The sequence below is a fragment of the Sebastes umbrosus genome, chromosome 2 (genome assembly GCF_015220745.1).
Source record: "Sebastes umbrosus isolate fSebUmb1 chromosome 2, fSebUmb1.pri, whole genome shotgun sequence".
Classification (NCBI taxonomy): Eukaryota; Metazoa; Chordata; class Actinopteri; order Perciformes; family Sebastidae; genus Sebastes; species Sebastes umbrosus.
The window spans coordinates 12,965,783-12,980,677 of NC_051270.1; the positions used below are offsets into that span (position 1 = coordinate 12,965,783).

The 14,895-nt window shown below is 43.1% G+C and overlaps 1 protein-coding gene across 2 annotated transcripts in view; it reads left to right on the forward strand.

Moving 5' to 3' along the window:
• The window catches only part of cd276 (CD276 molecule), a 74,865-nt gene that overhangs the window by 7,368 nt on the left and 52,602 nt on the right, over positions 1-14,895 (forward strand). For both annotated transcript variants that reach the window (XM_037752454.1, XM_037752444.1), the window contains exons 2-3: positions 1,081-1,176; positions 12,528-12,878. In XM_037752454.1, the coding sequence (XP_037608382.1) occupies positions 1,095-1,176; positions 12,528-12,878 (433 nt within the window). In that variant the 5' untranslated portion in view covers positions 1,081-1,094. The remainder of the gene's footprint in view (positions 1-1,080; positions 1,177-12,527; positions 12,879-14,895) is intronic.

Sequence of the window (14,895 nt, forward strand, 5' to 3'; positions counted from 1 at the left end):
GATTTATAATAGGATACTCTTCCCCCTCTCTTCCTCTCTCTGTTTTTGTCTTCCTCTTTTTCTTTTTAATATTCCAAACACTTGTTACTGTTTATCCATCTATGCACAGTATGTGTCTCTCTAGCTTTGAGATATATCCCAAAATCTGATATTATTCAAATCACAAGCTATTAGTTTTCTTTTCTTTTCAGTATTGTGTTCAGTATTATTTATGCTCAGAAACCTATGTGGAAGACATAGCTACAGTATATAGTCCATAGAATATACACTTTGTCTTCTTTTAAAGGTCCAAACTGGTGTTATCCAAAATATACAACAATGTCTGACATCTACCAAATAGCTTTGCATTCATCCCAGAAGACATGCAACAAGCAAAAATGGACACCTTTTAACTGCAACAGTGAATTTGCTTTTGAACTTTGCTGTTGTATTGTCGTTATACCCAATTATTTATAATACAGTAGTTGACTGTAGAACAATGACTTCATATCAGTGAAAAAAAGGACCTCCAGTTTTATCTAAAATACAAATAAAAGTAGTTTTTTGTCTCAACAAATACAGATACAAATAGTGACCTCTACCAATCTCTCTGAGAATAATATCTCATAAATATTTCATGCGTGGTAGAGTGCAAGTAGACGGGGAGAGGATAGTTTTGTCTACTCACTCTTAAAGTAGTGTTTTCCCTCTGGAAAGCAGAGAGGATGACTTGGCTCGGCTTTTTTTCTGTCAACTTTGGAAATCCCCATTTGTCATCACAGCTCCACTCCCTCTGACAGAGAAAAGCCTTGAGCAGGCCACAGAAAAAGACTGAAATTGTCACCTTCGGACATTTCAGATAAGTTTGTAAATCTCCCAAAAAGAATCTAGACTTACAAAATAGCCTGTACTTCCTCATTTCAACTATGTTGGTCCATCTCAAACTCCACCGACGGAGAGAGCAAGCAAGCTGAAACGAAGACATAGAAGACACTTTTTAATCCCCCTTCTAACCACACATTATCTTATTTTGCTCTTCTATTGTGTTCTGTGTTATTGCATTCTTCCTCCTCCTCATGTGTCTGTGTTTTCTCCCTGCAGCGCTGTGTCTGAAGATGTTGACCTGCAGTTCGAATCCAACCTGGAAGACAATGCTGTCCCTCCTGCTGCCCGCAATTCTGGCCGTCCAAGCTATGGGTGGGTGTCTCCCCTGCTTATGTCCTGCCATTAGATCAGAGTCACCGCAGTGGGAAAATGCCACTGCCTGTTAACCAATATGCCCTGCAGGGCCTATTAGTCTTCCCCCTTCACTGGGCAAAACAACAGTTCAGATGAGGCTACTCCCAAACATAGTGTGCCAATAGTTTGAAAGTTATAAACCCTCCCTGTTCAAACTCTCATCCATCCAGACACGTTGACAAAGAACATATTCTTATTTATATAGATGTCCTGCCTCAGGGAGTAAAAAGACATTTTTCATTTTTAAGTTGAGTTTATACAGGGTTACAACTCTATGATATGGGAGTGTGTTTTTTATATATTTTTTAATAATTCAGCTTGTAAAACAGAATAGCTTTGACCTTTCCCAGACAGGTGAGGAATAGAGCTCGGGGCTAGGGTGAGGCCCCTCGATGAAAAGTGCTAGAAGTGCATTTTTTTCTGCTGTGACTCAGGGAGTGTGGTGGGGAAGTCATCCTCTTATATTTATAACACCGGGAAGCAGGCTCGTGGTTGATGTTGCAACTGAGGATTCATAACTCACGCACTCAAAAGTTTTACTTCAGTAGAAATGGTGCTCGAAGAAAAAACTTGTGTCATCATAAAAAAAGGAGACAAATAGCCTGCGCAGGCTTGATAACGTCTCCAGACGCGGTGAATAAAAGAAGGGAATTGGGCATGTCAAAAGAGGGGTCGACAGTGCATATATTTGAACACCAGTCGGTGTGTGGCTGACACATAATGTAAATTAAAATCTCATAGCGGATGATATTCCTTTATATTAATATATAGCCTGAAGAATAAGGAGGAAGTCGGCTCTGAAAGGTTTCTTCTGCATGCCAGAACTGGACTCAGCATACTTTGGCAAACCCACAAAGTTCACAAAGAACTTTTATCGTCCAAAACACCATCATTTAAAAAAAGCTATTTTTTCCCCTTTTCGGCTCTCTGGTTGAGCTGACACCAACCTCCTATCGGCCATCAGTGGCACATTTCAATCTTGACTCAGTGGACCTAAGTGTCTTCAGTGGTTCATTAGGGACCTATTCTCTCCCAGCACAAATGGGCCCGCGGCCTGCTCATTACTGGCTGTGTGGCATCCACTGCCTGACTTGCTCCTCTCACCGGGAGGGAAGAGGAGGAGGAGGCGTCGGGGACTGATGGAGCTCTTTAACTCACGGCTAATGGGCTATTGTAGCTCACACACAATGATTCAGTTTCTCTCTCTGCTAACTGGAGCACTAAGTGAATTAGTTGGAGTCTAGTTTGATGCTATAGCACATGTGACGCTGTATGATGATACAAAAACACTGGAGCTTTATTTAATTTAGTGTAATATTAGCCGCCAGCTTCAAAGAGTTTCAGGTGCGTTTCAGAGCAACACGTACAAATTCAATCAGACTTAATTTTTTCATTCTGTGTTAATTAATATATTGATATTCAGTGGCATTTACTTGATAACATTGTGGGCTAACAAATGAATGCAGTTTCTATTTTTTTTTTTTACCAGTATAGGGCAGCAGTAATTATCTGGGTAACTAATTAAAGGTCAATTTGATTGCCTTTGATTTATAAACAGCCATGTTTTGCCTCCGTTGGCCACCCAAACAGAAACCCAACAGACTTGTGTAATTATATGAGCAGCTGTGTGTGTGTGTGTGCGTGTCTGTGTCGATATGATTCAGGGTCTCCTAGGTCTCCAGGTCCCTCGCTGGGATTACTGGCTGTAATCTTCCTTGTATTCAGCCGTGTCGTTGCTCGATAACTCCTGCAAGTGCCCATATCGGTAGACACGATTACACTTCGCCGTCTCCGACGACACACTTTCCATCCTGTGAGAACAGCGTTTTTCGGAAGAAAAACACAACGACGGCACATAGCAACACTGTCATCCCAACGCAGTAACGTTGTCTCTGTAGCTCCCAGCTGTATCCTGACTCACTAGTCAGATGATGGATCATCCTCTGTGAAACCTCTCCCTGATGTTACTCACACAGCACTGCACAGCTGTTGTGTCACTGCAGCGGAGAAGAGGCTTGTCTGTACGGGGTTGTTGTTGTTGTTGTTGTTTTTTTGTGGAATGGAATGTTAAATTGAGGAAGCAGAAGTGAGAAAAGTGTGTCTCTATCTGGCGTTGACCTCTTGACCCCGCTGGCTGCTTATAATGGCTTAGGTTTATTTTTACCGCACCCTTAGTGGTTATGAATGTCAGCAAAACGCATGACATGTCAATGTATATGTACAGTAATGACTGAGCCGCAGCCGAGTACAGTAACATCCTTGGCTCACTTCGGCGCAGCACACAGCAGTGTCAGCCAGTGGCAGAGCTAACAGGAGGCTGTCTAGCTAATTGCTTGTTGTTGTCATACTCTCTGTTCAGTTAGCACAGCCACTAGGCTGCCAGGGCTCGTCCGTGTGCAGCTCTTAGCGCCCAAACAATGAAAGAGAATTGTATTCATGCAAAAATGCAGAAACGGAAAGCTGACCCGATTTTCACTCCCGGTGATGGGAGCTGTAAGGTAATTCAAATTAATTAGCATAATTGGATAGATTGCATCTAGCGTAGTAGTCGGCAGGCACACATTATGGCAGGGCTGCGGAGCGTGAAAATGGCCCGCTCATGCCTGCATCTCTGGTGTACTTTTTAAAGGTCTGCTAACTATGAATGCCCTCTCCCTGTCCTCCTTTTCTCTTCACAGCAATTGATTCTGCGGAGAGGGGACACTTTAGCCTGTGCAGAAATTCAATTTAGGGTTATTACCCCATATCAGTGATGTTCTTGCTAATTTGATTGCGTCCAGTGAAGTATCCTTTTAAAAACAATCGAGGACAGGCTCAACAAAGATTGGTTTCGCCGCAATGCATACATAATGACCGGTCCCCGTTGGCCTGCCTCTGTCTCACCGGCTTCCCGGCTCTTCTTTTCTCACAGTGCGCTCATTGAAACAGAGTGCATTACCCAACAAGCACCTCATGATTATTTCAACAAGTCCTGAAAATGCTGCCTTGTGGGATCGTTAAAAAATTGATACGGTTAATATGCCGAGATTGCAGTTCTGGAGGGGAAGAGGGGCCCGGAGCCATATGTGGGTCTGTTGTGTGCCTAGTGGGCTGTGATGAATGGGTTGAACGGATGCTGATCTGTGCTTGGAAAGCATCACAGCTACTGACTTTGCTGAGAAAGCATCGCAGCAGCAGCTGACATAGGGAGACACCCACCTCCGGGGTGTTGCCTCGGTGACGTGGCGGCGGCGGTGGCTTGGTGATGTCGAGCACGGGGGCTCTGTCATGGAGACGACGCACAGCTGGCGACAAACTGACCCGTGCTTGACCTCGCATCACTCCTGGTGCATGAAACCATGAATCAGCAAAGCATGTGAACCTGTGAAAGAGCTAAAAAAAAATAATTTCACAAGACAGCAGATGGAAAACACCTGCCTCATCAGAAAAAATATCCTCTTTATCTTTCTCATCAGCTCTTCCTGGCTCCTCTGTAATGATGTCTACGTTTGCCATCATGAGAAATTAGCAGCACTCAAGTCAGATCTGACCTCTTGACCCCCCTGCTGCCTTTGCGACGCTTCCTTGTGCCGCTCCTCCCTTTTTTCCATCAACAGCCTCCCGCTCATCAAAGCCTCTCTGTCTCTCAGGCTCGTAAGCCAGAAGCTTGTCCTTATCTGCCCACTGCTCTTCAGCCGGCACCATTATCTGACTGCCGGAGCCCATTAACAGGTTATTGACGGGAAATGAGACGGCATACATCTATGAAGGAAGCAAGACAGGGAGCAGAGATAGGGAGCAAGAAACAGAGCGAGGAAAAAAGAGAGAAAATAGCACAATAGTGAGAGTCCCATCTTGATTTATGACCTTGCTGGAAATAAGCAAGTCAGAGTCCTTGTCTTCCCTATCTGCACATCACCTGTATCTCTCCCTGAGTGAGGGCACTCACACTCCAGGATGAGTTCCTGGAGCAAAAACGGGGAAAGGAAGAGATTATGTTGAGAGCTTAATGTTGAAAGTGACCCCTTTACACCGCAGAAGGCTCTAAGTCTCACTTAATCTCATCCATATTGTGGCTCTTTCACTGAGGGGCCATTTGAAAACCGCTGCTCAAGACACAGACTCTTTTTCCGATTGCTAATTTCGAACCAAATCGTGCTTACTATGCAGACATTCCCATCGCTCCCCTAATGTTTTCCACATGCTAATTTCTTTCCGAATGGGAGTATTATGGACATCTGCCCCTGACTGCATGATATCAAAAAGCTAGCTTTCCCCTCAGACTTTCGCAGGGATTGGTTATATCATAAGAATAATCGGTATGAAAGGGCTCACAGATCCTTTTGAGCAAAAACCCTTTGATGTTCAGGTGGTGCAAAATGTCCAGAGTGAGAATGTGTTGTGCTTGCAGTTACGTTCTCAGACAGACGGGGGCAGTGTTGTAAAAGCATATTTCTCCTGCTTGTCTTCTTGCCCGACTAAACCCTGCTGTCATTGCAGTCTGTTAGTATTGCACCTGTTTACTTTGCTGTGTCAATATCGCCCCCTCCAGTGCGAGGGCTTGATTTTCCTCATGTGTGAAATCATATTAATACTTCCTCCCATGTCATAGGTTTCAGCAGGGTTTTAGGCTTTAAACATGTGTGCTTAACATGTGTGTTTAACAAATGGCTCCTCTGATAACTCTGTTAACTAGGGGGTGACCCGAATGTTTTCGTAGCTTCGACCGTTGCCATGGTATTCGACCTCCAAATCACTATTCAAATGCTTCATTTTAAATTTTTTTGAATATATTTTATATTTAAGTATGTAATAATAAATTATTAATCCCCAAATGGACCATGAAATCAGGAATATCCCACAATATTAATAATTTTTCATATTAAATATTCATTTTTTATTAGTTATTCTCAGATGGATATCGCTGTTTGTTGTGCGTAGAGGTGCGTGTGTGTACAGTAGTGCGGCAGAGGCCCAGTCCCGGGCACTGAACCGGGGGAGATGGAGATAGACAGACAGAAGAACATGTCATCCTGCTGCGCCGCGAAGCTTCGAATACCCTCGACCAAAAACCCCCAAAATGGTATTCGGGACAGCCCTACTGTTCACTGTCACCAATTTCACCTCCATGAGGAGAGGCTGTGAGGTGCCAATCTTTGTATGCTTGTAGATTGGAGTCAAATTGGAGTCAAGTTGTGTTGCTTATTGAGCTGGAAGGCCCTGAATTTGGTATTGAGTTGCGTGTTAAAATGTGTGCAACGTGTGCCGTATGGACACCGACATATGAACCACATTTGAAGTAAATAATCTGTGCAGATAGCTGCAGAAATGACTAACTTGAAAATGTCTGCTTGCCTATTTTGTGTGTGTTTGTGTGCTGGCCCGTGTACCTGTGTACTAGCCGCTGTGTATACGTGTGTACTTGTGTATTTGACTGTTGCTGGTCATGCTGATGGGAACCTCTCTGCTCCAGAGCCGCTTTGTAACAGCGTCTCCATTGTAGTGTCAGAGCACCTCGTGTCCAATCCCTCAGACAGTGTGTTGCTGTGGAGCTGTCAGGAGTCATACAGGTGTGGAATATCAATGCGTTCCCTAGCCTGTGGGTGTCTGTTTCTGCATGAAATTGTGTGTGTGTGTGTGACTGGATATTATTTGGAGTTTATTGATACTGATATACCACTGATATTGCTTACTTATTAAAGCTAATGCTAACTAATACTTGTACTTTTACCGGTTTCCTTTTCCAACAAGGCAGAGAGTAAGGCAATCCATTGTAATACATGTCTAATCACTTGTTACCGCTTCTAAACATTGTGGAAAACCATTCCTCTCTAGTTGTTAAGTCAATAAACAACAGCAGAAATGAAATAACCATCATTTAAAAATCTGACTCGCATTCATACAGAACTGATCATTTCTGGCATGAGCATGATTCGTTTTTTGAAATGCAGAGTATTTTTTTCCCCCAGAAGGGATAAGCTGATAGAGTTTTTCAATGATCAACAGTTTGATACAACTCACTACCACTGGAGCATGCCGTGGCTCTAGCTGGGCTCATGTCTAAGGATATAAATTAAGGATGATCAAAAGAATGATTTCAGCCTCTAAGAAAGACACAGTTTTCCCTCAAGTCCTCTCTATTGAATTGGTTTAATTGGAGGATTGCAGGCTTGAAATGTGGCCATAGAAAGTTTTTTTTTTATGTCAATTAACGGATTCCAAATGTGACCAGTTTTCCCAGTGGAAAAATAGCAACAAATGATCATTAAAACTCTTGCAGCATGATCCGCTTCTCTGCTGTCCATTTGTGTCCTTGGTATGTTACAAACAGTCATATTACTGCCAAAAAGGCAATAGTTGCCCCCAAGCACATCATACTTATTTTTTCTTTCTTAAATTGTTGTCAATCTCTGTGTCTATTGGAATTGTTAGTGTGCTTTTGCTATGCTGTAAGGAAATATGTGATAATTTGGCACCACTTCTGGAAAATATCATCCTTGCAGTAGCTCTGTGTGTTTGTCTGAAACAGTGTGTGCTTTCACATGCCTAGGTCAGCCATTTGTTGACTCACTTTTTGGGCTGCAGGATAAGAAGTTCAGTGTAAAAAGAGTAAATAGGATGAAGCTCTCTGCACATTCTGCTGTGCAATACGTTTGCCTGCACGCAGGGCACATTTGTGAGTGAGTGACAGGATGAAAGTAAGAGAAGGACAACTTTCCAGTAACTAGTCTACACTTGCCTTTTAGAAAGTCTTCCTTTGATGAGTCTGGGATCATTTTGGTTCATTTTTGCAGATTTTCTATGCATTCATTTTTGCCTTTGTTTAGTACCTTTTGAACTTACTACTTACCTAACATGCATGGTTCTGTATCAGCACAATAAGTCTGATTTTTACAAAGTATAAAGCTGCCAGAAACCCAAAATACAAAAATAATAACACCGGCATCTATAAAAATGTACAAATCTATTTAGTGAAAGTTAAAAAATACAGCGTAAAGTAAATGTAAAGTGATTTTATCCCAACTCGTTTCATTGAAAGGCTATCTATGCCTATCAATACTGAAAATATCCAATAGTTTAAAGATTTAAAAATTGATATATGAATACACATTAGGGCTGTGTATTGGCAAGAATCTGGCGATATGATGCGTATCTTGATACTGGGATTATGATTCAATATACTCTGATATATTGTGAGACTGTAAGCAAGGCGATATATTGTGATTTTTTAAAAATCTAGTTTTAGACTAAACTGTCACAGTATAAAAAACACACTGCCATATACAAAAAAAAGTTTACTTTTGCAATCAGAACAGTCAAATCTGCATTTGCATTTATCACAGTCTCTGTAACGTCCAACATCATAGCATTACTTTTTTTGTAATCTGAGCCACTGTCTGCTACGAATCTTTGCATGTAAACTATTAATCCAAAATTGAGAATGCTTTTGAGAATCGTTTCAGTATCACAAAACATAATATCGCAATACTCATGTGTATCGATATTTTCTCACACCCCTAAAATGTATGTTACTATAAATAAAACATGCTCTGTATATTCACCAATGAATAGACATACTCACTGGAATTCGATTGTTCCCATTAATGTCCCAGTAGGCTTTGCCACAATAGCAGTGGCCTGGAACTAGCATATTTAAATGGCATGTAGCCATTATTGATTTTATTATTATTACAATTTTCTTGCTATAATATGTTTAAAAAGTCTGACGTGAAAAAGGTCTGTTAATAGTCATAGTTTAAGTGTGCTTGTTAAAGAGGCACTAACTTCTAGTCTCTTTGAAATGTACTTTACTCCATGTAGTGACCATATAGCTATTTAGTTCATGCTAAAATTGTATTCCCTTACAGCGCATGTTGTTTAAATAGTAATATACAGAGAATCTGAGGTGCACCACAGCTTTTGATATCCTCTGTTTCGGTTAGATTCAAGTTTGCTTAATTGTAAAATCAACACAGGTATGATTTGTTCTATTTAAGGTGCACGTATTTACTGTATTTCAACATGCATATGGATGCACTCACCTATCTGTATCTGCCAGGATGATGTGAGATATCACTAGACTTTATTTACCAACAACCTGGTGCGTCACCCTGCAAGCACCCTCCCTATAAAAGCTGATCCTCCTATTTGCTGTCTGCTTGCATCCCACGCGGTCTGTCTCACACTCAGCCTCTCCACGCTCACCTCATGTGCCTAGCTAGCATCAGTTCACCGTACGAGTAACACGGCAGAAGCGAATCCAGCTGCACCCATGCCTCGCACACCTTGATGGGAGGAGGTGTTGATAGTGAGACGAGGTGCTGGGTAGTCTTGAAAGTAGAGTGGTGAGTGTGAAGATCACTTGCAGCCTTTTCTAGCCAGCCCTCTGCCTCGCTGCTAAGCGGGGCCCGTTGCCAGCGCTCGCGAAGGCTGTAATGAGTTTATTTCATGTCGGCTGTGAAAGTGCCCGTCTCTGTCTCGCAGGCACTCAAACAGAGCTGGGGCCCATAAACACAAAGTGCAGTGTGTAAATCCCCACAGCCTGACGTCTCCCAGCCTGCCCTCTATGGCTCCTGAGCATCTCTTTATCGAGAGGGAGAAGGGAGAGGCGAGATCCCCACTTACCCCTCCAGAAGACACCACGGGCCTGGCTACAAGGTGCAGCCCGGCCCCCACGCCAAAGACCACTCGTGTTGTAATCTTTAACCTCAGCTTCTTACACTTGTCTCTTTAGAGAATGCATGTTTTTTCATGTCGAGAGCAGACCTGAGGAGGAGAGGCGATCAAACAGTCGGCTACCGCACAGAGCGTGCTGTTTGGTGTAAACAGCAGCAGATCAAAAAACAGCCAAGTGCGCACTGATTCGCTTTTGGCTCGTGGTATTTCACCTCTGACGAATAGGACATCAGATGTGCGCTTTCCATGACGTCAGCCGGCCTAGCTTGCCCTCCTCTCCTGTCCATTCCCCCGCCCTCGTTGCAATGCAAAAATGCTCCCCTTGAATTCTCTTTCCAAGTGCGGGTCGGTGCCTCTACACAAGGTCCCTGTGTAGAGCTGCGTCCTCCGAGAGGCCTCGGAGCGAGTGGTAGGTCAACGCTTAAAGAAGCAGTGGGTGAAAGAGGAGGAGCGAGGCAGAGATGTGGGAATTAGAAAGGGGAGTTTCTATCTCTCTCTCCTCTCTGACATGGCTTTGGTCCGTGTTGAGGGATTAGTGTGTGAGGCTCCGCCACAGCCTCTTCCTTGGCTTGTTTCCAGATATTATCTTTAAGTGTGAGCTCGACGCCGGCCTCTCTTTCTCTCCGTTTCCCTTCCCCCTTCCTGTATGAACTCAGCGGTGTGAGTCATCCCAGGCTGCTCGGGGAGTGATTTAATTGCTCTCTCTCCTCCTACTTCAACGTGCACGTCTGGGAGAGGGTTGTCACTGAACCTCCAGTCCTACAAAAACCACCAGCGACCTATTCATTACCGCAAAGGTTGGGCCACCTCCAAAGACAGCATAAATACACACTCCAGAAATGTGCTCGGTTATCCCCTATTGATGGCGGCACAATGCCGCCCGCTCCTGCCATGCTTTGCCCTGATAACTCTTCTGTATTGTTTGCGGCGCTGTAGCCCAGCTGAGTGAATGTGGGCACAATACGTGCGATAGAGAGCCCCCAAAGCACCAGAAGAGCTTTTGTAATCACAGTAAAGGGAGAAAAAAAACCCTCTGCTGTTGTCACCATGGGGGTCAGAGAATTGTTGTCTGTGGCTGGCACTTGGTTGGTATGGAGCATTTGATTTGCTCCAGGTCAAAATTGTGTAGCAGCTTTTTCATTCAAAATAAAGTAATACTCATGATTGTTTCCACGGTGCTTCTATTTTTATGCGATACAATATTTGAAGAGGGAAAAAAAATGTGTCTTAAATGTTTTTATACTATAATTATTAAATAGTTTTTATTTAAAATACTCTTCTTCTCACTCTGTAAGGCTTTTCATGAGCAATTTGGGCCCCGACACCCAGGTTTCGATGGGGCATTTGGACAGCAATCTGTGCATCTTTTCGTCCCACATCTCTGCACTTGTGAGGTTAGTCAGTAGGTGGCACTGTTCCTACAGACGAGCGGCTTGTTTGGGGTTTTGAAGTGGAGAGGCTACCTAGCTGGAATGGCTGAATGTGATTGAAAATAGGTTCTGCTTTGACTTAGCAACACCCATCCATACATGAACCCTCTCAGATGTAAGGCTTGTTTGTTGTTAATAGGGGGGAGTAGTCCGTCAAATCTCCTTCACAGCAAAGTGACTCGACATTGACGCTGGCTGTATGATAGACAGAGCTCAGAAAGGGGGTGAGGAGGCTAAAATGCCACTGTGATTATAACAATTAGAGAGGCTGAGCATAAAGTGGAGTGTATTGCTCCAGGGGCCGGCTGGCTCTTTTTTCTCCCCTGTGATGCTGATGAGTGTCTCAGTGTTGTATAAGAGCAGACAGGGATCAATGGAGAATGCTGACTGTTGAGAATACTATGGATGTACTCTGGACTGCCTGAGATGGCTACTAATCCAGAATGATTATGCAGTGTACTCTTTGCTCTTGGCCTAGTCTAGACAAACAGTACACACAAGCACGGTGCACACATTACACACACATGCGTACGCACAGATGCACAGGAAAAATCAGCAGCACTCAAGAGTTTTGCTGCAGTTATCCTCCCCTCCACCCCCCTGCAACATATTTTTTTTTTTTAAGATTTAACTAACAATTTCACTAAAGCTATACAGATGTTGCTGCTTCCATCGCTGCGTTTCAGCGCACTGAGCCATCGCCAGGAGGCAAAGCCTATAGGAACGCAAACAAAGTCCTAATGCTTACCTCCAGATCCCTCTCGCCTTCATGCCGTCTCACCTGCTCCGTGCTGCCACGCTGCACAAACAAAAAAGTGGATGTTTCTGAAGCAGTCACAGCATATATTTCAAAATACTGCATTGATTTTGTTTTTTTTCTCAAAGACATTCAAATGTGAGTAGGTGTCAGTCTGTCACATTTGAACACAGCACACTGAATTAATGCTGTGATTCAGTGAATACTGTATGTTTATACTAGACCTGGGCCAAATAGTATTTACTAACACTGTTTGTTGTCTATTTTAGACTACCTATAGGTGAAAAAGTCAGTCAAGATGATTGCAAGAAAGATTTTGGAAGTGTAGTTAATATGTTTTACATGACATTTTCTAACATTCAGCAAAACACTCCCCTCTCTAAGTAGGTAAACACACAATTATTGTTTTATTCAATATTATTCTTTTTGATTAACATCACTCATATATTCCTCCTCCTCTCTTATAGCCGTGTTGGAAGTACACGTCCCGGAGCTGCCAGTGGTGGCGCTGTACGGCAGGGATGCCGCGCTCAACTGCTCCTTCAGCCACGCCAACCCCTTCAACTTGACTGATCTGAGCGTCTTCTGGCAGCTGACAGACACCAAACGCAGTGTGCACGCGTACTTCGAGGGACGCGACCAGCTGGTGGACCAGGCCGAGAGATTCGCCAACCGTACCAGCCTGTTCCCCGCCCAGCTGGGCCTGGGCAACGCATCTCTCGTGCTGAGCAGGGTGGTGGTGGCTGATGAAGGCAGCTATACCTGCTTCGTCAGGGTGCAGGACTACGGCAGCGCTGCTCTGATGCTGCAGGTGGCCGGTGAGTCAAGTTGTCCATGACGTGTGTAGAAACAGATGAACATGCACATGGTCACTCATGAGCGGTGGCACACAGAAGGTAGTTACACACATTCACAAAAAAAAACCCATGTCCTAACCAGGGACATACTGGAAATTAGCTTCAGCTAGACACCCTATATAAAGTACATTACATCTGTTGCATTACCTTTCCCTATATAACAACGTTTATCTGTATTGTTCCTGTTAAATAGACTAACAAACATCTAGACTAACTTTAATCAACATTTATATTCATTTCAAATATTTCCGATATTTTATAGAGTGATGATAATAAAGAATGAATAATTAGTTGCAGCCCTAAATGCATGGATTTCTTCGATTAAAGGAATACTTCACCCACAAAATTACCATTTGTGTATCAATTACTCACCCAGTGTTACCCTGAATTCTTGAAGAAAACTTAATTTTTTTCTCACATGCCTCCACGGTGAACGAATAATCAAAGAAATGGAAAAAAAAAATCTTGGTGAATTGAAGTAAATAAAACTGTATCTAAACAACCGTTTACAAACACTCACACAACTCGTGCAGTATCGTCCGAGTCTCAGTTATCAAGTCGTGTGTTCACCGTGGAGGCAATGGCATGCGAGAAAAACAAAGTTTTCGTCAAGAACTCAAGGTAACACGTCATTGCATTGCATAGCATAGCACTTCCATAAAGTTTGGGATTTCACAAGAGACCGATTTCTCTTTCAGCCCAGATATCTTTTAGTCTAATCTTAGAGTTTTAGTCCATAGTAGGGGTGATTCCTGAAAAACGCCTGCATCTCCCATGATGCAACCTAATCTTTTGTTAGGCTTCTCCTGCCTGGTAAATGCCCATCTCTTTAAAACTCCACACCCCCAGTTTGTAATGCAGGCTGTCTATAATTTATCTACAAGCCCAAGCATTGGTAAACTCTGATAGCAAGACTCCTCCAGACTCACAGAAGACATTATACAGTGTTTTCACACACACACGAACACCAAGAACTAAACAATTGAAATAGAAATGTTGTTTTAAGGATTCAGTCTGTGCAGTATGTTCAATATATTGATTACATAATGGATATGTGCTGTTTCATTGCCTGATGTTTGCGTTGTACTTTCACTTTTTATTGATTGTATTGAAAGAGATTTGACCTCAGCACTTATACACACATATACACTAATAGTATGCAATAAAATGTATTATACAATTACCTCCAGAGAAGGTGATTTATGATAATTTCCTCTCACAAGACGTGAGCAGGTGATAAACAGTTTCCTCAAGGCTGCTGAGCAGTGTTTTTGGTCAATAAGCGCTGATTGTGGTCTGTCATGGTCAATATCTGCTGACTTTGATTATTAGCTGTTGTTCCGGTCAATCAGCCATCACTAACATCTTCTCTGCTGTGTGACTACATCGCTCGCCTTCACAGCTGAGAGCCTTTTATTTATTTATAATGATACTGTGTGCATTTCCTTCCGTCTCCCATTTCTATATCTGTTGTGAGAATTGTCCCCTGTATTCTCCGAGGATGGATGTGCATTAGGCGGTGTTAATGAATAACATTTCTTTTCTCCTTGGCTGGGGAGATAGAAAACAATGTCTCCAACAGTGACAAATTGGTTCCATTTTATGCATTAGATTTATAGATGCTCTATTTTTAGCCAGCATTTACAGTTAACATTGTAGACTTCCTTCATGCTGTGCTGGGGAGAAAATGAAAGGAGCCCTCCGTGGAAATCTGCCTGTCAGTCAAACGGACAGCTGGGGAAGTTAGTGTGTGCCACGCTAAATCTGCCTTTGTGTTGAGAGAGTCCACTTTTCAAAAAGCAGCTCAGGCAAACTTATTTCATCTCGCCCTCAGCTCCACCCCATTGTTTGCTGTGCAATGATTGGTTCTGGGAATACAGCAGCCTATATCTCCGCCACCTCTATACTCATGTTTTAGCTCAAGGGATTGGAGAAGCGTGATTTCAGCCGAGGCGGACGATTCACCCCTCACCTCCGC